Below are 21,769 nucleotides of genomic sequence, written 5' to 3' on the forward strand. Positions count from 1 at the left end.
AACTCTTCTATTTATAGTCGTTGAATAAAACGGTTCATTAATATTGCCCAGAGGATCCCGACCAGTTGTCTCGGATCCAAATCCGTCACATTTAAGGCCAATTGGTCTTTTGAGTTATCACTGACCAATTAGGGGCCGACACGTATGCCCATAACGAAACAAATTTTACTTCTTCCTAGACACAGACTCATCCGCTTCGGCTTCGTACATAAACTCGCCCTCAGGTCTCTCAATCTGTCACTCTCCGTCTCCATCTTTCTCTCTCCTAGGGCACAAAAACAGTGAAAATTCACTCACAGATTTCAATTCTTTCCAGCCATGGCGGACGCTCCTCCTTCTCCCGCCACAAACGCAGAATCGAATCCCCAATCCGATAACCCCAATCCCCAATCTAACCAACCTGATCCCGTTCCCGCCGCCTCCACACCACCACCGCCACCATCACCATCATCGTCGTTATCTTCCACACCTATCCTCGTAAACCCTAATTCGAATCCGCCTCTAGTATCTCCGCCACCTCCACCGCCACATCCTTCGATATCATACGCGCCGCAACAGGTTTCCGGCGCCTTACCGCCGACGGCGCCTTCGTTCCGGCCGGTTTCGCAGTTCACTCCAATACCGAACCCTGGCGTGCCCAATCCGAATTATCACCTCCCTGGTGTCCAGCCGCCCGGTGTGAGCTCCGGGGCTCCGATGGCTCCTGGTGTGCCCCCGCCGTCCTCGGCCCCGCAGCATATGATGCATTATCAGATGCAGCCTATGAGACCGTACGCACCGATGCCTAATGGATACGCAGCCATGCCCACTGGTGCTCCTCAAGGCGCTTTACCTGGTGGGTTTTTGCTTCTCTGTATAATCCCTTAGTTATTTCGTATGGTTTTTTTTTTTTTTTTTGCTACCCAATTTCAATGCAAAGTGTCTTTATTTATCGTTGGTTCTCGTTTTGCAATTGCTTGGTGTTGTTTTGCTATGAGTTGTTCAAGAAATACTAGGGGTTTTGGTTTTTGTCTCGAAAAAGTGAAAAAAGTGGATTACTTGTTGAATTTATGGATAGCAATTAAATTAAGACTAGAGGTATAATACAGTGGGAAGCGTTTGTTAAGGCAGAGTTCGGAGTTTGATAAAAAAAAAAATCCAGTGTGGTAGATTAAGGGTATCCATGACAAGATGTTTTCTCCTACAGTGTCTTGATTGAATTCGGTGAGAAAGGTTGGATGGCCTGCTTCATATTGCTTTGAGAACTCCCCATCTACAACTCCTTTTTTGGTATGCACATATTTTAAAGTTTTATGCAAGCTCAAGTTGGTCATGGAGTTCAAATGATATTTCCAAAATTTGGAAAAATTACTGTTCAGTTTGTCATTCTAAAGTTACATTACTTTGTCATGTTTATTTTAGTAGGATGCTTTCTGTTAGTTTTAAGGATACTTTCCCTTTCATGGGTTTATGAATTGCCAGAAGCAGACCATGTTTGCAACTGAGTGCTCATTGCCCTTGTGTTCTAAGGTATCGCAATCCTTCCGACTGAAGTCTCTCTATCCATAGATACATATTTATGTCCATCATCTATCCATCTATCAATCAATCTATTTATATATACATTTAAACATCTCATCATGTGTTTATTTGTGTGTGTTTTTATACTTTATGCATGTTTGTTATGTTTTAGTTTTTTAACTAATATTGTTCTCATGCTGCATGGCACGATGCTAACTTTTTTTAGATGAATTAAACTTTTAACATATTAAATATGTATAATTCTCATCAATGCATGAGATGTTGGAGGTTTTATTTTACTTGAAAAGGCTACTTTGGTCCAACTGGGGTGCGCAAGGTAAGCACAATTTACTCATTCATGGTTTATGAACACGATGTTGTTTCTTAATGTTTCCTTCAGGTTATCTGTTCAGCTGGTGGTAGTTGCTATGCCTGTGCTGCCATCTCTAATATGCTTTTAATGTGTGGTAACAAAAAATCATTATTTACAGTCATATTGTTTTTCATACATTTGTTTTGATTGGGGGATGGTCACCTATTTATCATTGGATGCACTTGATAAACGTTCTCTGACGAATTTGCAAGATATTTATTTATGTTTTTGTAGGACTTCCTCGTTATCCTCCATATCCAATGATTCGGACCCCGTTTCCTCCACGCCCACTGGGAGCAACTGGTTTGCTTCAGCGTGCCCCTGTTCCTGGTATTCCTGGAGTTCGCCCGATTACCCCTCCTGTTAGGCCTATTCTTCCTATTGTCACCCCAGTGGAGAAACCACAAACCACTGTTTATGTTGGGAAGATAGCACCAACTGTGGACAATGAATTTATGAAATATCTCCTCCAGGTGTGCGGTCAAATTACTGCGATCTTTGTTGTTCTATATTAACTTTCCCACTCTTGTTTTATGTTACCCAAATTTATAAATAATTTCATATAAGTTTTTGGTGAATGATTTTGACTTCTGATGGTTTTACCTTTTGTGAAGTTGTGTGGACCTGTCAAGAGTTGGAAGCGTGCTCAAGATCCCACAGATGGGACTCCTAGAGGCTTTGGGTTCTGCGAATTTGAATCTGCTGAAGGGGTTCTTCGGGCATTACGTCTTCTCACCAAATTGAGCATTGATGGGCAGGACCTTGTGGTATGTGTTGATTCTTATTTTATATCATTTCATTTGTCAGTTTCATTATGTGGTTTTTTATTGTCATTGTCGTTATGGTGCAATGGAAATTTCTGTTCCTTGGTAATCATGCTATACATACTTCTCTACACGTTTAACTTTGCTAATATTTTTCTCATTTTATACTTGCTGTTGTAAACTTAAACAGTTAAATGTTAATCAAGCAACAAGAGACTATCTGGAGAGGGTTGTCCAAAAGAAGACTGAAAACTCAAAGAAGCTCAAAGAAGCTGAAGCAGCTGAGAAAGGTGATGGAAGTGCACCAGACGTTGAGAAGAATGTACCTTCAAATCCTTCTGTACAAGAACCAAAGGAGGAAGATAGTAATTCAAGTAACAAAGAAAATGACACTGCCAATTTTGGAATTGTGACTGACGAAGACAAGGAAGCTGACCGGGAGGCTATGGAGAAGCTTACAAGTTTGATAGAGGAGAGAATAAAAAACAAACCTCTCCCTCCACCACCTACACCAGCTCCTGGTGATGGTACTAGGAATTCAACCTCAATGCTGCAAGCTAAATCAAGGGATGGAGACTCTGATGTTGATACAACGAGAAATGGTAAGTGTCATGTTTGTACTCGGTAAGTGATGAAGTTGTTTAAAGTCAATTACTAGTGGCATTTTTGCTGTCATACTTATAGTTGGTACTTTTAACTTTTCAGATGCTTGTGAAGAAAAAATTGATGAAGAGATAACTAGTGACAACAAAACAAGTGAACAGGAGAGGCCTGAAACAAGCTCACCTGATAGGAGCAGAAAGCAAGATAGGAGCAGAGACAGGGGGCGAGATATGAAACGCGAAAAGGAGCGTGAGATTGAAAGATACGAAAGAGAAACAGAGCGAGAACGGGTGCGGAAGGAGAAGGAGCAAAGGAGAAAAATCGAGGATGCTGAGCATCAGTATGAAAAATGTCTGAAAGATTGGGAGTATAGGGAAAGGGAGAAAGAGAAACAGAGGCAGTATGAGAAGGAGAGGGAGAAAGAGAGGGAACGCAAACGGAAGAAAGAGGTAATTTATGAAGAAGATGATGAGGATGAAGATTCCAGGAAAAAATGGAGGAGAAGTGCATTGGAGGAGAAGAGAAAGAGGAGACTACGGGAGAAGGAAGAGGACTTAGCTGACAGGCAGAAAGAAGAAGAAGAAATTGCCGAGGCCAGAAAGAGGGCTGAAGAGGAAAAGCAGCTGGTGCAAGAGAAAGATGCATTAAGGGTTTCATCTGGCCATGTACCAAATGGAAGTGACACAGCTGCTTTGGCTGAAGAATTCGGTGTGGAACTGAAATATAAGGCAATTGAACAGGACATTGAGGGTTATTCTGGTCCTGAGAATCGTATAGGTAAAATTACTCATGAAATTATTTATTGCTTTTATCGTTCTTTTCTTTTGCCCTTCCTTGCCTTTTGTTTTCATTTTTATTCACGTTGCTTGACTTTGACATGACAGGTGATGGGGCTTTACAGAATGGTAACAGTGGTGATAAGTCAACCATGACATCTGCTTCTGCATCAGAACCGCATCTGAGTGGCAGTGCCCCAGCAAAGAAGTTGGGTTTTGGCTTAATGGGTTCTGGAAAACGTACTGCTGTTCCTTCTGTTTTTAAAGAGGAGGAGGATGATGCACACAAGGACAAAAAAATGAGGCCCCTGGTTCCAATTGATTATTCAACTGAAGAACTACAGGCTGTCCAACAAACTGTTTTTGGGACAGCTCCATCAAATTTGGCTGCAGCTGCAGAATTCGCAAAGCGAATATCAAATGCTAGTTCTAAAGAAGAGAAGCCAGATGCGGAGAAGGAAAGAAGTAGACGTACTGATGATAGGTCAAGCCACCGGGATAGGGACCGACATGGTGATGACTCTAATCGCACTAGAAATGAGCACAAGGAAAAGACTATTGACCGTGATACGGACCGAGAACGTGGGATGAATAAACCAAGGGCAACGGATAACAAGAAGCTTTTGGATGCAAAACAACTGATCGATATGATTCCGAAGACAAAAGAGGAATTATTCTCATACGAAATAAATTGGGCTATTTATGAACAGGCAAGCACGCCTTAACCCATAATACTAAATTCTTTTGTTTAAACTTGCACAATTTGCTTGGTGATCATTCATTCACGTAGTCTACTAACTGCTGGTAACCATGTTTGATGTGTCTGCTTTCACAGCATGCACTACATGAACGCATGAGACCATGGATTTCGAAGAAGATTACGGAGTTTCTGGGCGAGGAAGAGACTACGCTGGTAGATTACATTGTATCTAGTACTCAGGAACATGTCGGAGCAGAACGCATGCTCCAGCTGCTTCAATCCATTTTAGACGAAGAAGCTGAAATGTTTGTGCTCAAGATGTGGAGGATGCTCATCTTTGAAATTAAGAAGGTCGAGACAGGTCTGGCTTCAAGAACAAGAACTTGATAGTTTTTAATGTCACTTGTACTTTTGCTTGCTGTAGACCCAAGTCTGGTTAGTATAATATGTCCTTGGCCTCCGCCCTCGTTGACTAGGATGGGTCGCATAGATAGCTAAAACCAAATTCTTTCTGTTTTTATTGCTTCCTGTTACATTTTGTTCCATAAGCAAATAATGCCCTTTTTGTCTTCGTCGATCTTGCTGGTTGTTTGTAGCTTTGGAATCTGTTAGATGTCCTCGCGGTGATTCTTTCCAAAATTTTACTTGTATTTACGTCTGGCGTTTTCAGTCAGGCCATGGTATTTTGAAATGCATGACAGGGAAATCCTTCCTACCATTACACTTGTGTTATTCTCTTTTAATTATTTGTATTTTCAATTTAAACTCTCGTTTTCTCGTTCTGTACTTCTCCCTTTTTTTGTGTTCCTTGATCTTCTTTTGGTTTAATGAGAAAACAGACGTGCGAAAATCACGTCTTTAGCAGTAGAACGTGGAAGCCCGTAAGCCAGAATTTGAGCTAGTATCGTTTCCCATTCTTATTCAGATTTACAATTCATAATCCGTGTTTAAGAAACAAACAGAAATACTATTAACAGTAGAATTACCAAGCTAAACAGGATTAGGATACAATTGAGGCATCAGATGACCCAGAACCAAGATACAACTGAGCCAGCAGCCAAACCCAGAACCAAGAACAACACGATCACAATCCCTGCCGTCTCGGCATGTTGGAATTGGACAACTTTGGGAGCCAAAATCATCAACACGCTAGTCAAGTAGCCGTTGGTGAGCCCCAGAAGGCAAGTTAGTATCGTCACTGGAATCTCTGTTCGGAAGAATTTGGGGCCGTGCAAGCACCCATAGAAGAGAGGAAAGAAGAGCAATCGCACAACTGTACTGCCGATTGCAACCTTGGAATTTTTGAGGAGGCATACGGAAGTCAGAGACTTGCCAACGAGATCAAACACATTGTAGCCGGTGATAAGGATGATTGGGTACCAATCCTTGAGAATCTGAGAGTGCACGTCTTCAGTAATGTATCCTGGAAATATCGACAAAGTCACGACATAGATGAGGAAGATGCTAATTCCGTACCACTTGACTCTGTCGACTATGTGCCACAGAGTTGATCTCAACACAGTCAGAGTCGGAGGGCCTCTCTCTTCTGTCGCATCGTTTACAGCCTGAACCTTTAAATCTGCATAATACTTCATAACTGGAATCCTTGGTGCCACATTGTAGAAGACAATGCATATGACAATAATGACTATCCCAACAGCGAAGTAAAGGTTCGCACTTTTCCTCAGGCCATCGGTATCTTGTGGATATACAGCCTTGGTTACGATCCTCAGAGCAGAAACAATGACTCCTGTAAGATCATTCAAAATTTGGGGAGACCTGTTAGGGAAACTCTGATGAACTCGTAACCAGAGCAGAAAGACTAATATGCTTCAAAGTGTGTTTCGTTTGATACTTCCATAGAGACCTAAAAGTGCTTGTGACAATCGAAAGCGTTTCTATCTACATTTGGCAGAAAAACATAGTAGCGTTCTATGGAGAAGGTGGTTCTTCAGACTTGCAAGCGCTTTTCCAGGTTGCGGTTAAAATTTTAATAACAATTTCAACGTGTTTCCTATTAAAGCACTTCTAGCAGAAGCACTCATGACCAGAAGACTTTCCCAAACGGCCATTCGGGTTACAAAGAGACGCAGAAAATCAAGCGAAAACAACTGAGATTAACTAAAATCAGGATTTAATTCAGAAAATGAAACAATACCCAGAAACCAAAATCAAACAAAGAGCAAAACCCAAAAACTGAAATTCCAAATTCGACCGGAAAATTCAAAGGGCAGGAGTTTTACCTGAACCAGCAGTCCCGGCCACAACGGCTTGCATATAAGTTCCGGGCAACTCACTAGCCGCCCCAATGAGAGAGCCTTGAACCAAAGCATCCGCCACGGCGGAAAGAGCAACCGCCGCAACCGTCACGTAAAACCCGTCGTACAACCCGACCCGACCCTTGATGTAAAAGACATCCATGAGGGGAACGACGAGCAGCGAAACGACGAAGAGGCCCAGGCCCACATTGATCCGGACATAGGCTTCGGACTTGTGGGAGTAGAAGATAATCAGGAGGAGGCAGAAGAGGCCCACCACCATGTAAACGACGGAGAATATACGGTCGACGCTGGCATCTGGATAGAGGTAGGCGAAGTAATCGACGGCTGTGATGAAAGCGTTCCATGGGAGGAGGTAGCCGACACCCAGTGTGAAGTAGATGATGTAGGCGAAGTGGAACGAGTCCTCTGGAATTTTATTAGGTACGGCGGCGGCGGCGGCGCTTACGGTGGGGAGGAGGAGGCTGGTCTCGGAATTTTCATCGGTGGTTTTGGCATTGAAACCCATCGGGAATCGGTGGATGTTTCTCAATGGGTTTCCGGGTTCGGTTCGGGAGAATGGATCAGCTGAGAAATTTCAAAGCTTTTAGCTTTGATTTTGGATGTGACTCATGTGAACAAAGATACTTGGAGACGGAGGTTTGGTAGGACTGTTAGAGGTGAAGATGGAATGAAGCGTTGTCGTTTTGGTCTCCAATTATTGCAAAGGAATGTCATCATGTGCTTTTTCCTTTGTGGGAGTTTGAAGAGATGGGCCTTTTTTAGATTCTCACACTTAATTTTTGTTTGTTAATATTTTTCAATTTACTCGATTCGACGGTCGAAAACAAATGAAGTATGAGAGAAGTAAAAAAAGATATGTGAATATCACATCCATTTTTTTATTAAGGCAACCAGGTTTTGGGTTGCAATAAGTAATCAGACTTCTTTTTTAAGAATGTGTTGTGGGTGAAGAATTTGGACCATCTTCTAGTGAAGGAAGCGGTAAAAATTTTCTGTGCAGGACGTTTCTGTTTATTGAGAAACGGATACAGTGTCAACTAGATCAAATATGCATGATCAACTAGTGAAAATAATATTTTGTCTAATAGTATTTTCTTTTTAATTCTTGATGTTGAGAGAATTTCAATTTTCATTTTTGAGTTGATGGACGGATTTTACATTAGAGGCAAGAAATTATTGTTAAGCCATACATTAAGTCGGCATAACAAATTAACATAAAACTCGCCATTTACAATAATCAAACCCAAAACTTTCACTTGAAGTTCGCAAGAATGGGCAACTTGGGAGGGGCATTCCCATTTGGCACTCTGCATTGACTTATTTTATTAAGCTATCCAAATTGCACAAGTGGTGTTTGTGTGGCATCAAAGTTATCACATTTGTAATCTTCATCAAGTCAACACAGTTCTTAACAGATTTAGAAGATACTGTGTTTTTGGAATTGCGACTTTTACAAAGTAATTTCATACTATTATAAATTAAATGATATTCGTTGGGTGATAAATATGCTTGTCAAAACCATAGAGACATGATCATACACCAGCTCAAAGTCTCAATTTTCAAAATTGACCATCTACAACTAAAGTTAAGTATCTTAATCTTCAATGCTACATCCGTCCTTAAGGAGGAAAGCTTAGTAGGGTCGTAGAGCTTCCTGATTAGGGGAACTCTCATATTAGGTGAGATCAGCGTGAGGTCGAGTGAGATCAAAATATATAAGGTCTGATAATTTTTTTTAAAGATGCCTTACAAATGACGTGGTTGGTATCCTTACATAGAGTTTTCTCGATTTTTGGGTTAAGTTTCTTGTATTCATTTTACCAGCCTCCATCCTTGTTTAGATTAGCCTGCATAAAGACATGCCACAACAGAGCTCTCTCACCGGCTTTCTCACTTCTGCATTACCTCACAGCCATTCGCCTGGTTTGCATCTTCCAACTTCAAATCTCTCTCTCCCTCCCCCTCCATGGCCAAACTTGTGTAAAATTTTCATTGTCTTAATCGAATGAAGAACCGCGAACTGCCCCTTATGATAGTACTCTTCCTATTCCTTAGCGTCTTAACCTTTTCCTTCTCAAAAACCCTAGATATTGAGTGTGTACTTGATGTCCAAGACTCTTCAGCATGGCACAGGCACGAGTAGTGAAGCTGGAAATTGGGGTGGATTTATCAACAATTGTTGCGAGCAGCTTTCGATGATTACTTGTACACCTTGGGGGACAGGGCACCTCTTCTTAAACTCGACAGAGCAGACAAACTGCTTAATTTCAATGAAGGGTATAAAAGATGATGTTTTGAGTTGTGGCATTGACAAGATAACAAGTGGAGCCGGCGGATGCTCTGACTACACGAAGGTAGATGTTTTTGATAATCTGAGGAACACATTGGAAATCTTAGATGAAGGTTGTAATCTTTTGGGACGGGTGAAAAGTTCAAGAAGGATCAGGCTCGTAGTGCATGTCTGAGAAGGTGGGAAGAGATTGTAGCATCAACGGAAAATGAGGAGTCATCAAAACTTGAAGCTGATATGTAGCTTTTCAGTTTTGGTAACTTTAACAAGCAGGATTGATGATAAGAATTGGGTTTCAGCATTTCATGAAAGCCTTGGGGACCAGAGACTTTCAGAAGGTATAGGCAGTCAAGAAAGGCAATTGATTCGATTTATTATCTTCATATTTTACTTCTGCTCATAAGCGCTTTGCTAGAAGTGCCTAAAGCCGGTGCTTTTCCAAAAAACGCTTCTAGGACCTAGAAGAAGTTGCACATAAACCCTTAAACTCCAGCTAAGTGATCTCCTTTCCTTCCATTGCAGATGAACAGCACAGGTACTCTAAATACATAATGTTGACACAGTTTGAGTCCTAAATTATAGGAAGTTGCAGTCAGTTGTCATTTAGTTTGCGGTCATGGTGAAGTTCTGTTTCTTGCGGGAATTGCAGCAATATTACTCATTGCAACATGGACCTTATGCAGAAAAAGGACTCATGAGAGTTTTCAGCACGAAAAGAAGGTATTTATTTCTACAACAAGTTTCATATCTTACTACAATTCCAACAGTTGTGAATTGTTGCTACCCTTTTTTTTACTGGACAACAGCATTAGATGATTTACTGTCTGAAGAATCCGGCAGCCTTAAGATATCAAGCAAGGAAATATATTCAGCGACCGGCAATCCAAGTGCAGACAACTTCATTGACCAAGGAGGAGCTGGTAAGGTATACAAAGGCATACTATCAAATGGTAAGCATGTTGCAGTGAAGCACATAATCAACGATGGCTCTGTCGAGACATTCATCAGCGAAGTAATGAGCCTTTCCGATGTTAGACATCCAGACCTTGTAGCTTTGCTTGGCTCTTGTGAGGGTGTAGAAGAATATTTCCTGGTTTATGAACTGTCCCAAAATGGGGACCTTTTGGAGTGGCTATTTGGTAGGGTCATATTTCCATTCGTAAAATTTTCTCTTGCATTTTGATAATTCAGAAAGCCAATTCAATCAAAGCTGATTTGCAGGTAAAGATAAAAGTCTGCCATGGATAACTAGATTAGAACTTGCCATTGACAGTGCTGGAGGTCTGTGGCTTCTGCAAACTTATCCGAGAGGCTGCATTGTTCACCGTGATATCAAGGTAGCTCTAAACTTTCTTCATTTCTTCTGTTTGCACCGCTGCTGTTGCTTCATTTGCCACTCTTTTCATCAAACTTCTTTTCTTGCCACATTCCCAACTGGCAGCCAACAAACATTCTCATTGACAAAAATTTTCAAGCGAAACTGTCAGACTTCGAGTTATCTAAAGTTATGGACTTGGGACAGTCCTATGTGAGCTCAGAAGTGAGAGGGACATTTGGTTATGCTGATCCTGTGTACAGAAAGAACCACCATGTAAATGCTTCAGGAGACGTCTACAGTTTTGGAATAGTTCTTCCGCAACTTATTTCGGGCTGCAGGGTTATCAATCTAAGCTTAAACAAACCAATGCCTCTGAGTAAAATGGTAATGAAGTCAAATTTTATCTCCACATCTCTGAAAAAACTATTTCAATTTGCTGATTCGATTTCTTATGTTCAATATCTTAGTAGGCAAGGGCCCTCAAGAAAGGCGGTGATGCAATGCAACAGAACTTGCAGATCCCAAACTTAACGGGGAGTACTCAGTAGAAGCTTTAGATCTTGCGTTCAACCTAGCGACTAAAGCTGTAAAGGTCAAGCATGGACCAAGTGGTATCAAAACTCGAAAAGGCACTCGATACCTCAACCCAAAAACAGTCAGCTTTTTTTACCCTACCAATCAAGGCTTGGAATCGAAGAAACTCGGGCACATAGTTTTGTGCATTGAAACAATAGTGAATGATTTATTACTGATTTTGTATGGAAAAAGAATTTTGCAATACAGAGCAATACAACAATGATTTTGTACAAAGCTTCATTGGAGAAGCTGATCATATATACTGATATAGTCGTTAGCTCTTAAAAAAAACCGAGCCAATAACGAAACCAAACCAGACTAAAAATCAAACTAAAACAACACCATATCTTCACAGGACCCTGAATTTACAGGAGGGCCTCAAAAGAATTAAGCAATGTAAGTATCCCCACAAATATTCGGGGTTTACCTAACGTGAACGAATCGCTCTTGTGGAACTGGAGAGATTGAGCCGGATGACCTTCTTTCATGGAACTCATGCAGGACCCTGATGAGAGCACTGGCCTTTTTGCTTGCTCGAGACGTGCCTTCGTTGAGTTGAGAATACAAAGGTCCCATAAGTGAAGGGCTCTTTGCTAGAGAGCAACCACATCTCCGCTGCCATTTACGCAAAGAGCAAGCAACAAAGACACGCAGAACTCCTTCCCTGCCCTAGGAATGGAGGAATTCAGGATCCCCACGATCGTATCCAAAGCTTTGCAACGCGAAATTGCAACTGATCCATCACGTTTCTCTGCGAGAGTTGAAAGAATTGCCAGAGCATCTGTGACGAGAGCTTCACTATCTGTTAAGACATTAACAAGCAGAGGAACTACCCCTGCTACTATCACCCTCCTATGATTTTCAGGGTGATTAATGAGCCCGAAAATCGCAACCAATGCGTTTTTCTTGGCCCTATCAGTTCCATCCTTGATCAACTCCATCAATGCCGGTATGGCATCTGCATTTTCTCCAATCAATCTCCTGTACTCCTCCACCGAAGAGAGGTAAAACAATGTGCCAGCAGCATGCTGACGAGCCTCTAATCTGAGACCTTCCTTCACCACACCTACAATCAAATCCAGACCACGATTTTCGACAATCACAGCCTTGCTTTTCGTATACTTCGAAAGATTCAACAAGGAGGCGATGGCATTTTCTTGAATCCCTGAATCTGCTGAACATAACAGTTTCAACAAATGTGGAACCACACCGGCTTCCAACAAACAAGACCTGTTAAAAATGCTTGATTTCGAAAGAAGCCGGATTTCATAAGCGGCCTTGTTCTGCTCTTCTACTGTCCCAACCTCAAGCCATCCATTAAGAAACTCAGCCACCATTTTCATGGCTCCCTCAGCTGCCAAACTCCCAGCAACTGCAAGCCTAGTCCTCCCACTGTCGTGATTTCGGTGACCCGAATCAGCAAATGCAACACCATTTTCGCAACAATACTGCTGGATCAATCGCTTTAGCGCCAAATTCGGCACCACCTCCGTGTTCTTGAGCTTCTCCCCCGTCTTGGGACAAATGGGATTGCCAGCTCTGAACCATTTTTCAATCGAAGACCGATCGTAGCTCTGCCCTGTTGCTATCGTGACCGGATCAGCCATGATTTCGAGCGATATCGGGCACCGGAAATCTTCCGAATTGAGGCAATCCACCGCCACGCCGGCGCCGCTGCATTTGGTCTCGGATCTTCGACCCGGTTCACCATCCACAACATCGAACAACACACATCGACAGTAGCAAAGCAAACCCTTCAGGCTGCACAACAATCCCACCTCTCTCTTCTCCTGGCTCAAATTCTCGAACCCAATTTCCGAATCCAAGAACTTGACTTGCTTGTCACACCTGCTCCATTTCCTAATCCCGAGGAACTCGAGAACCCATTTCAAATCCCCCTTGTCCGGAGCAACTCCTTTCTCTAACCCGGCCAAAACGGACCTCACCGCCTCCACGACACGAATATCATCCGGGTCGACTTCATACCCCGTCTTTCGCGCTTGCCTGGCCACCAATTCCACGTGCTCCTTGACCTCAACGGAGGCGTCGACCGACGCGAGAGGCAGAACATCGAGAGCCGTGCCCATGGCCCGACTCAAGATCCTAAACTGACTCGCCACGTGACCCGACTTCATCAGCATCCATACCCTAGCGTCATCCCGGGCCAAGTCTTCCAGCAAGAACTGAACTTTCTGGAAGGCCAAGTGGAGCTCCGACAAGCTCAGAACTGCGGAGGTCGGAAGACCCGACGATTCATCTCGAACCGCTTCGAGAAAAACCCGGACGACACCGATTTGTCGGATGATTTCTCGGGCGTTTCGGGCGTTGCTGGCGATGACTTTCGACTTGAAAGAGCAAATGTTGCAGGTGAGAGTGATGAGTGACGCCAGGAGTGTCTGCGGAGATATGACTTCGCACGGATGAACCGCCGGGTACGTCAGAATCCGGCGACCTGACCCGTTTGATCTCTGAATCATTGAAAAGAATGGATAAAAAGGTTTGATCCTTTATAATGGTGTTTTGTTTGTTTGTTTGTTTGGGTTCAATGGCTGGACGTTCGTGCGTTTATATAAAGGGCGATAGTAGGAGACACGTGTTGGAATCTTATTCGATTCCGACGAATTCGAAAGATCCAAGGGCGCCAGGGTGTTGACTTGGATATTCAGCGTTCGACACGTGTCCTGTGAGACACGTGGGTGGAGGAAATGGCGGCTTCGCAGAGTGTTTCTGAGAAGGCTAATGGGAGCTGGACGCGTGTAGCGTCGATTATGGGAAGGGAAGAGAGGTCGCCGACACTGGATAGAGTCAGACACCGTGTTCGGGGGAATTTAATAACGTGGAATTATTTGGAGGCGGTTTCGAATTAACGTGGAATTTTTTATTATTTTTATTTTATGATTATTATTATTTTTTTAAACAAAAAATATATATTAAAGGAAAACACGTATACAACCGTCCCATTCAAAATCAAACTTAAGAGCATGAAGAGCAAAATCAATTGATTACTTATTTTATATTTTTTTTTTTGTGGAAGAAGAGAATGAATTATTATTATGGGAGCAATAATATAATTTGAAATTGATTACTTATTTGGGGCTATGTTTATTTTTTATGAAAAATGATAGTGTTAATTGGTTAAATTGTTAATTGTTAAAGAAAGAGTAAATTGTAGCAATGGTCCCTTAACTTTAACTCAATTAAAGTAATGATCCCTCAACTAAAAATTCATTATCATTGGTCCCTCAACTCATCAAAACGTGCAACTATAGTTCCTCAACTAAAAATCAATTACCATTGATCTCTCAACTTTAATCCAACTAGAGAAATGGTCTCTTAACTTTAACCCAATTGAGTCAATAGTCCCTCAACTTCAACCCAACTGTAGCAATGGTCCTTCCAACATAACTCGTTTTGACAAAATTCTGACGAAGTTGAAAAAGAAAACCATAGCTACACAGAACTTCTAGAAGGGTTACATGTGGCATAAACTTAGGGCACGAAAATAGGGCTTCTAGAACTTGATATTTAGGTGATTTAATGTGAAAATGAGTCATCTTTGAAGTTGGAATTAAGGTAGGAAAAGATTAGGATAGGATAAGATAAGATAAGGTTGGATAAGGTTTGGATAAGATAAGGTAATTTGGATAATATTCCTTCTTTGTAACTGATTCCTTATCTTCCAAGTCTTTGATTTAATTCTTCCAGATGTTAATCACATTCCTAGCCTCTCTTGATCTTCAAATTCTTCCATCCACCTTACTCCGTGTACGTGCAATCCATTCCAAGCCCAAAACTGCTCTAAAATGCTCCAAATTGCACTTTTTTGCCAACTTTGTCAATTGAACCTAAAAACACACGAAAATAGATTAAAACACTCTAATAAGCAGAAATTAGCTATGTAAATGCAAGAAAACAAGCTAACTAAGTCGCATAAATATGCTCCTATCAAATTCCCCCACACTTAGCTTTTGCTAGTCCCCGAGCAAAACAAAACAAACAAAACATAACCTAGACCTTCCAATATTTACCTCAGGGATTTCCAATGCAACATGACATGTTAAAAATCACTACTCCCACAGATTTTAGCTATCCCTACCCTCGAGCATATACTTAATCATAGTCACCGCTCACTCGTTCCCATTTAATCAATTAAAACATGATTTTGAATGTAGTAACATGCCTTAGAGAATTCCCTCAATTCCTCATTGGATATACTCTCTATTTTTACACAGATTTTCTAACTACACTCCCTACACTAGGTATATGTGAGAAGATTGATGTAAACATGTAGACTAGCACTCACATATGTATAATCAAAGAAGGTACTTTCTGGAATTATTAACATGTATATGTATATGATCTCATGAACGGAATGTCACTACTTAGACGCGAGAATCAGGGATACCATATGCTCAAACCAATTTTAAACTCCACATATTGAAACACATAACAATCAAGATCGAAGTCAAAGGGTTGTAACGGGGCTAGGGTATTGGCTAACAAAGAAAGGTAAGGATAAACAAAAGTTCTTAAAGCAATAGTAAGCAAAGTAATGAAATAAACACTTAGATTTCACTTTTGAATGCAGAAATCAACATTGAACACCAAGGGAAACTTCACACAATACTTAAGGCCAGATTCAAACTTTTGGACCCTTTCTTCAACAATCAACACTTGTGAGTTCATTCTCACTTATTTTCAACTCTTTTTTCTTTCTTTTCTTCAACTTTTTCTTTTTTTTTTCTTTTTTTTTTTTCCTTTTCACTTTTTTTTTGGCACACAAAACGTACTCCTTCATAGAATTCCAACGAAAGACACATTCCCCCACACTTGTTTTTCTGCAATTTTTAGATCAAAAGGAATTCCCTCTAAGTCATGCTTTACTATACTTTAAGAACAAGGGTATGGATAGTCCTATTCTAGGCTAGGTAAGGATAGTGTGGCTAACAAAGAAAATAGGCTAACTAAGTCTCAAAGGCGTTAAACCTACAATACATATGCAAAGGGTAAGGCTTTTTGGCTTTGGTTTTAACTAAATAACTTCATCTTGTTTTATGTTATGCACTAAATTTTATGCTTTGAATGAAATGGGCATGAGTTCTAGTATTTGGAACTATAGTGATAAAACGCATTTTAAGTAGCAACCAAGCAAAGAATAATGAGATCATGCAACGACTTTAGAAAACAAAAACATCAAGATTAATAACTCTCCAAAGAACGTTTAGGCTCAAATCTCTCAGGGTTGTAGCGTTAGTTTGAGTTTTTTCCTTCAAGCATGTTACAAAAACTGATTTTTTTCCTTTTTGTGATTACATGTGAATTCGTAAACGACAACTACAACTAAGCAAAAACCAAAGAGCATATCAAACTTCCATCCATGTTTGTAACTTTCTTTAACAGTCATGCAATTGAAAACCAAATCCTCATCATTGTGCTGGAAGATACCCTAAGACACAAACAAACACACAAAAAAGACTCTTTTTGGGTTTTTTAAACACTCTTTTTCGATTTTTTTTCAAATTTTCGGATTTTCTGTTTAAGACACACAAAAACACTTCAAAACACACTAAAAACATTTAAAAACAGTGAGAAACAACTTTAGAAGTGATGGGTGATAAAATCCAACGAATTTTCATGAAAAACACTTTGTTTACACCCCCCCAACACTTAAACCAAACATTGTCCTCAATGTTTCAAACATAGACTCACAAACAAACAAACAACTAACACACACAACAATAATGGCAAAGTAAAAGCAATAAAGAGTAGGGTTTAGGAACGCAAATCTGGTTGTGGAGTGTTGGAGATTCCTAGGTCTTCTTTATTCGCGTGGGTTGCCTCCCAAGAAGCGCTTGCTTTAACGTCTTCCAGCCGGACGATACTTCCTTTTAAGCTCCCTTAGTGCCCACGACATGGAGGTGATCCTTGAATGAGAGGTGATACTTGAAATGATCTGGTAATGGTTTAAATTCTAGAGTGGGTGCTTGAATCATTAACAACATATTAGTATAAAACAAATTTGAAATTCGGGGAGGTGGCTTACCTGTGTGCTTCGACATGAACTCAATAATAAACACATTTTCGAAAGTTATAGGATTAGAAAATTCAGCCAGATTTGGTGTTTTGAGAGTTATGACTTGTCCTGTGTCATAAAATCTAACTTCTTTGGGAATTGTTGTCTCAAGTATATCCTCTTTAATTAATTCTAGACATTCCCTAGCCACTTCTTGCTCTTGATTCTTTGGGAAAGTTTCGAAGATGCCTTTCTCACCCTCTTCTTCCTTGGATTGCAAGATCCTGCAAGGAATAGGGACATTTGGTGGAACGGGGTCAAGACGAATTGAATTAGGGCTTACCTTTGTTGTAGTGGATGGCATAAAGGGTATATGTGGTTGCGGCAAGGGTGGTTCTTCCCTTGTCGTGGCCTTGTTATCCTCCTCTTCATCGAGCAGCAGCTGTTCATTCATCTTTTGGCTTGGTTTGGATGTCTTGGGTTCATCTCCAACCTCCATGCCACTTTCCAAGGTGATAGGTTCAGCAATTTCAACAGTTGAGTCGGATAGTTCGCTTTGTTCTTGCATTTGCCCCATGAATTCCGCGATCTCTCCCATTCTTCAATTCGCTCATTACTTAGGCTTGATTTTGTAATTTCTTGGTTTGATTTTGTACTTCATGTGCCAAAATAACTTATTTTGACAAAATTATAACGAAGTTGACGAAAATGACTATAGCTACATATTTTGATGTGTTGAGGGACCAATGTTAATGGATTTTTAATTGAGGGATTATTGCTCCAATTTGGTTAAAGTTGAAGGGTCATTACTACAATTTACAAGAAGATCAAATCCACACTAAGGTACATAAATATATATTTTTTTGGGTAAAGTACAAAAAACTACCTCAACTATTGGTATCACGACACTTTCATACCTCATCTTTCAAAATTGACAATGTCATACCTTATCTTACGAAATTGTGCCAATGTCACACCTTCATCAGTTTTTTTGTTAATTTCTCTGTTAAATGCTGACGTAGCCCGACACGTGTCCCACTCACTAATCCAATTGGATTAAAAAATAATTAAATATATTTTTAATAATTAAATATTCAAAAATTAAAAATATATACATATTAAATCTCTCTCACTCTCTCCTCTCTCTCTCCCCCCTTTCTTGCCTCTCTCTTCTCTGCAACCCAAAACCCCTTCTCACCCGTTCTCCACCACCCTCTCTCTCCTTCTATCCCCCTTTCTCGCTTCTTTCTATTCTCTGCATCCCAGAAGACCCAGACCCCGAAGGAACAAAACCCACCTTCCCATTGCAACAATTGTTGTCACAATTCGAAAACCCCAAAACGAAGAACCCAATATTGCTTAACTACTCTGTCACCCTCGATCTGGAGATCACAACGACGTTGTTCCACGGCATCATCTTCCTCGACTACTCTGCCTCCCTCACTCTGCTACCTTCGATTTGCACTTGGACGCCCAAAACGACGGCGTCAACCTGAACTCGGACTGGGAATCGGTCTGATTTGCGACGAAGTCCGAGTCTGTGGGGTAGTGGGGGGGGGACACGGGTCAATGGGCAAGAGTTTGGCGGGACGGGTGGGAAGAGGTCCGGGGGGGGGGGGTCGAGTGGAAAGGGGTTTTGGGTATTCTGGGATGCAGAGAAGAGAGAGGCAAGAAAGGGTGGGAGAGAGATGAGAGAAAGATTTAATATATATATTTTCTTAATTTTTGAATATTTAATTATTTTTTAATCCAGTTGGATTAGTGAGTGGGACACGTATTGGGCTACGTCAGCATTTAACAGAGAAATTAAAACTGACGGAGGTCTGACATTGGCACAAATTCGTAAGATGAGGTATGACATTGTCAATTTTAAAAGATGAGATATGAAAGTGTCGGACACCAATAGTTGAGGTAGTTTTTTGTATTTTACCCATTTTTTTTCTATCACTGCAATAAAACGTCATCTATAATGTGTCATTTGATAGGGACACAAAATTTAGTAACCTAAATAACATAAAATTGATGATTGAGTTATTACTTCAGTGTTAATTAACGTGCTCATTTCTTATTTTTTATTTTATTTTTCAATTGATTTATGCGAAGTCAAAGGTTGTTAATTTGCTATGACTTGTGAACAGAGGAAGGGAAGAAAATACTTACTTTTTGTATAATTTTTTGGATCCGGTTTCTCTGCCCTCCCATTTCTCATACACTCCCTTCCTCTTCTATTTTGTACGATCATGGTTAAAACCACGTCAATATTTTATATTGATTTCTTTTTATAGAGATAGATAATAAGACAAAAGCAATAGTAATATAAAATGTTGACGTGACTTAATCGTGACTGCACAAATAGACGGGGATGAGAATGTATGGGAAGTGAGAGGGCAAAGAAGCCAGGTCCTAATTTTCCAACAATTCTGAAGAATTCAAAGTATATTATTTATTAGTATTTTTTTATGACGTGGGAGAATAATTACAGCGTTGTTGAAGTCATTGACTAGTGTAAAACACTTATTAGTTTTGAGTGGCATAATAATTTCGATTTTCTCAAACTTTTTAATCATATCCGCTTGTTGGAGTTAATTCAATTTTTAGCGTACCGTCAAGGGGATATAACTTAGCTTCACATCACCTGACAGAAGTGTAATTTTAATAGATACTGTTTCTTGGCGGATATGTAAATTAAGTAGCATGTGTGAATGTTAAAGTTATAAAATAAAGACATGCATTGTCAAACTTAACTTGATCCCCGGCCTAGTTTTAATATTTGATAATATTAAGGGCAATGTTTCTCGTCGGACATGTAAAGTGACGGGTGCATGTCAAAGTTGTGAAACATATATACTTCTCTATGAGATTTCCAGTAGTAGCCTACTAGGTAGATGGATTGCATGCTCAAACAAACTCCAACTTTTTTTTTTCTTCGGATATGAAAAGATAAGATCTCTATATTTTTTAGTACATTTTCTTGTTGTTTTGCTTTGTCTACCTTTGGACTTTGGTGATGGAGAAGTAAAACCAACTATTTTTTTCTTGTTGGCTGAAGTCAACAAAGCTGAACTGCTCTGTATTTTATGGTTTGGTTTGGTTGGATTTGGTGTTGGAGAATAGAGATTGAGATACACTCTAGATCTCACATTCTCAAGCCTATAGATCGAGCAATTGGACCGTTTAAGAGAGTGATATATGTGCATTGGAGTGAAAGATTATATGCGAGGTGAGGCAGTGAGATGGGCTAATGGGAACCACATGATTTAAATTGAACGGTACAGCTTGCTTGGTCAGCGAGCTCTGGAGTATGAGATCCGGAGAGAATCTCAATCCGAAGAATATATAGTTAAGTTGGAACGATACCGGTGATATATGTAGTGGACCATGCCAGAAAAATGTATCATTTAATTTAGTCTGGTATGGAGCAAATTAAAACAAAGAATAGAAGTTTTAACGACTTGTGGTGTGGAACTAGGAAATCAGACTCTTTGGCATCTTCTTCTTCTAGCAACAGGCAGCAGCTCCAGCCTTGAACAGTATTTGGCACATATTCTGATATCCTGTCCTTGCCCGTCATCTTATGCAACAGCCTGGCTTAGATTTTGATTCATTTGAAGGATTTTTTGCTCTCTCAACATCCAACAATTTTATCTTCTCACAGATCACATCAATCCGATTATTCAGAATTTGAGAGACAAAAAAAAAAAAAATGATTAATTCAGAATTTTAAGAGATGAATAGTGACTCCCTATAAAAGTTTGAGGGGCAACTTGCAAGTCCTTTTTATTGCATTATGGTATTATCTGTCACATGTCAAAGCACCTCTCGGAGCCAGCTATAGACTTCTGGCAAATCTGGCCATTTTGTGAACGACCCTCAGACAATTTTAGGTCACCCTGTACTTTTTCTATCATTTTGCATTCATCCCTCCTTTATTTTCTTTTTATCTTTTTAGTTTCTCATGCTTCTTTATTTTTAACCATTAAATTAAATAAATCAAACAGAATCAATAATTAAGATTAAACAGGGATGTGTTGAAACGAGAAATTTTAGTAGATCACGTTTTAGCTCATTAACATTAGTGCTATTTGGGGTTTTGATTATTTGGGACAACTTTTCAAAAGTTTTTATAAAACTATCTGGTAACACGGTGTGGTGTGGAACAGTTAATTTAAAGCTAAATTTCAAAAGCAACTACAATAAGTACTATATTGATTAGTGCCATGATGAATCAAACATACGAAGAACGTATCAGCATCTACGTTAACAATACGTTCTTAATAATATCGCTGCACCTCGGTGGTTTCTGCTAATATCTAGTTTCCATTAGCCAAGAACCTTGGTGAAGGCCAGCACATTTTAGATTGGCCTACTACATTTGCCTTCCAGAACACCTGGACCACATCAAGAAATTAAAATGGTGCACTGATCATAGGACGTTGCTGCCAAAAAACCCATCAAAGCATTTAAGTGAATGTCCAAATCATGCAATGCCCTGACTTTAGGGCAGCCCCACAAAAGCTGTGACAAATTGCCAAACCTCTCAAAATCTCACCCCACATGAGCTCCCTGATTCTGTC

At 40.3% G+C, this 21,769-nt stretch overlaps 4 protein-coding genes across 8 annotated transcripts; 2 read left to right on the plus strand and 2 right to left on the minus strand.

Moving 5' to 3' along the window:
* Positions 1-303: 303 nt before the first annotated feature.
* LOC125477682 (RNA-binding protein 25-like) lies at positions 304-5,434 on the plus strand. 3 transcript variants are annotated; one of them, XM_048585083.1, is made up of 7 exons: positions 304-835; positions 2,108-2,346; positions 2,488-2,640; positions 2,828-3,239; positions 3,343-4,017; positions 4,125-4,726; positions 4,852-5,434. In XM_048585083.1, exons 1-7 carry the CDS (start codon positions 319-321, stop codon positions 5,101-5,103), a joined length of 2,850 nt encoding a protein of 949 aa, XP_048441040.1. In that variant the 5' UTR covers positions 304-318; the 3' UTR covers positions 5,104-5,434. The 3 variants fall into 3 exon arrangements, with proteins under 3 accessions (XP_048441040.1, XP_048441041.1, XP_048441042.1); XM_048585084.1 differs by having other exon boundaries at positions 694-835; positions 1,187-2,346; XM_048585085.1 differs by having other exon boundaries at positions 699-835; positions 1,901-2,346.
* A 174-nt stretch (positions 5,435-5,608) lies between these two features.
* LOC125477683 (equilibrative nucleotide transporter 1-like) lies at positions 5,609-7,580 on the minus strand. Its single transcript, XM_048585086.1, has 2 exons — positions 6,960-7,580; positions 5,609-6,466 (listed from the first exon to the last, which is right to left on the minus strand). Exons 1-2 carry the CDS (start codon positions 7,501-7,503, stop codon positions 5,736-5,738), a joined length of 1,275 nt encoding a protein of 424 aa, XP_048441043.1. The 5' UTR covers positions 7,504-7,580; the 3' UTR covers positions 5,609-5,735.
* Positions 7,581-9,822: 2,242 nt separating this feature from the next.
* On the plus strand, positions 9,823-11,464 carry LOC125477668 (wall-associated receptor kinase-like 1). Of its 3 annotated transcripts, none has more exons than XR_007258698.1 (3): positions 9,823-10,427; positions 10,510-10,990; positions 11,074-11,464. XR_007258698.1 is itself a non-coding variant. In XM_048585058.1 (2 exons), exons 1-2 carry the CDS (start codon positions 9,905-9,907, stop codon positions 10,818-10,820), a joined length of 834 nt encoding a protein of 277 aa, XP_048441015.1. In that variant the 5' UTR covers positions 9,823-9,904; the 3' UTR covers positions 10,821-11,464. The 3 variants fall into 3 exon arrangements, 1 of the variants encoding a protein (XP_048441015.1); XR_007258699.1 differs by having other exon boundaries at positions 11,077-11,464; XM_048585058.1 differs by having other exon boundaries at positions 10,510-11,464.
* Positions 11,329-13,725, minus strand: LOC125477667 (U-box domain-containing protein 19-like). Its single transcript, XM_048585057.1, is given in 2 exon segments — positions 11,329-11,781; positions 11,784-13,725. Coding segments are annotated over 2 exon segments (2,052 nt in total). The 5' UTR covers positions 13,660-13,725; the 3' UTR covers positions 11,329-11,605.
* Positions 13,726-21,769: the final 8,044 nt, after the last annotated feature.

Source organism: the organism of the source record quoted next, unplaced genomic scaffold (genome assembly GCF_019419815.1).
Source record: "Pyrus x bretschneideri cultivar Hongxiangsu unplaced genomic scaffold, Pyrus_bretschneideri_v1 Contig22, whole genome shotgun sequence".
In the NCBI taxonomy this organism is placed as follows: domain Eukaryota; kingdom Viridiplantae; phylum Streptophyta; class Magnoliopsida; order Rosales; family Rosaceae; genus Pyrus; species Pyrus x bretschneideri.

Coding starts and splice junctions, on each gene's coding strand:
- LOC125477682 (XM_048585083.1), top strand. CDS start 319: ATGGCGGACGCTCCTCCTTCTCCCGCCACAAACGCAGAATCGAATCCC. Junction 836..2,107: donor TCCTCAAGGCGCTTTACCTG/GTGGGTTTTTGC, acceptor ATGTTTTTGTAG/GACTTCCTCGTTATCCTCCA. Junction 2,347..2,487: donor TTATGAAATATCTCCTCCAG/GTGTGCGGTCAA, acceptor CCTTTTGTGAAG/TTGTGTGGACCTGTCAAGAG.
- LOC125477683 (XM_048585086.1), bottom strand. CDS start 7,503: ATGGGTTTCAATGCCAAAACCACCGATGAAAATTCCGAGACCAGCCTC. Junction 6,467..6,959: donor GGCCGGGACTGCTGGTTCAG/GTAAAACTCCTG, acceptor ATGATCTTACAG/GAGTCATTGTTTCTGCTCTG.
- LOC125477668 (XM_048585058.1), top strand. CDS start 9,905: ATGGTGAAGTTCTGTTTCTTGCGGGAATTGCAGCAATATTACTCATTG. Junction 10,428..10,509: donor CCTTTTGGAGTGGCTATTTG/GTAGGGTCATAT, acceptor GCTGATTTGCAG/GTAAAGATAAAAGTCTGCCA.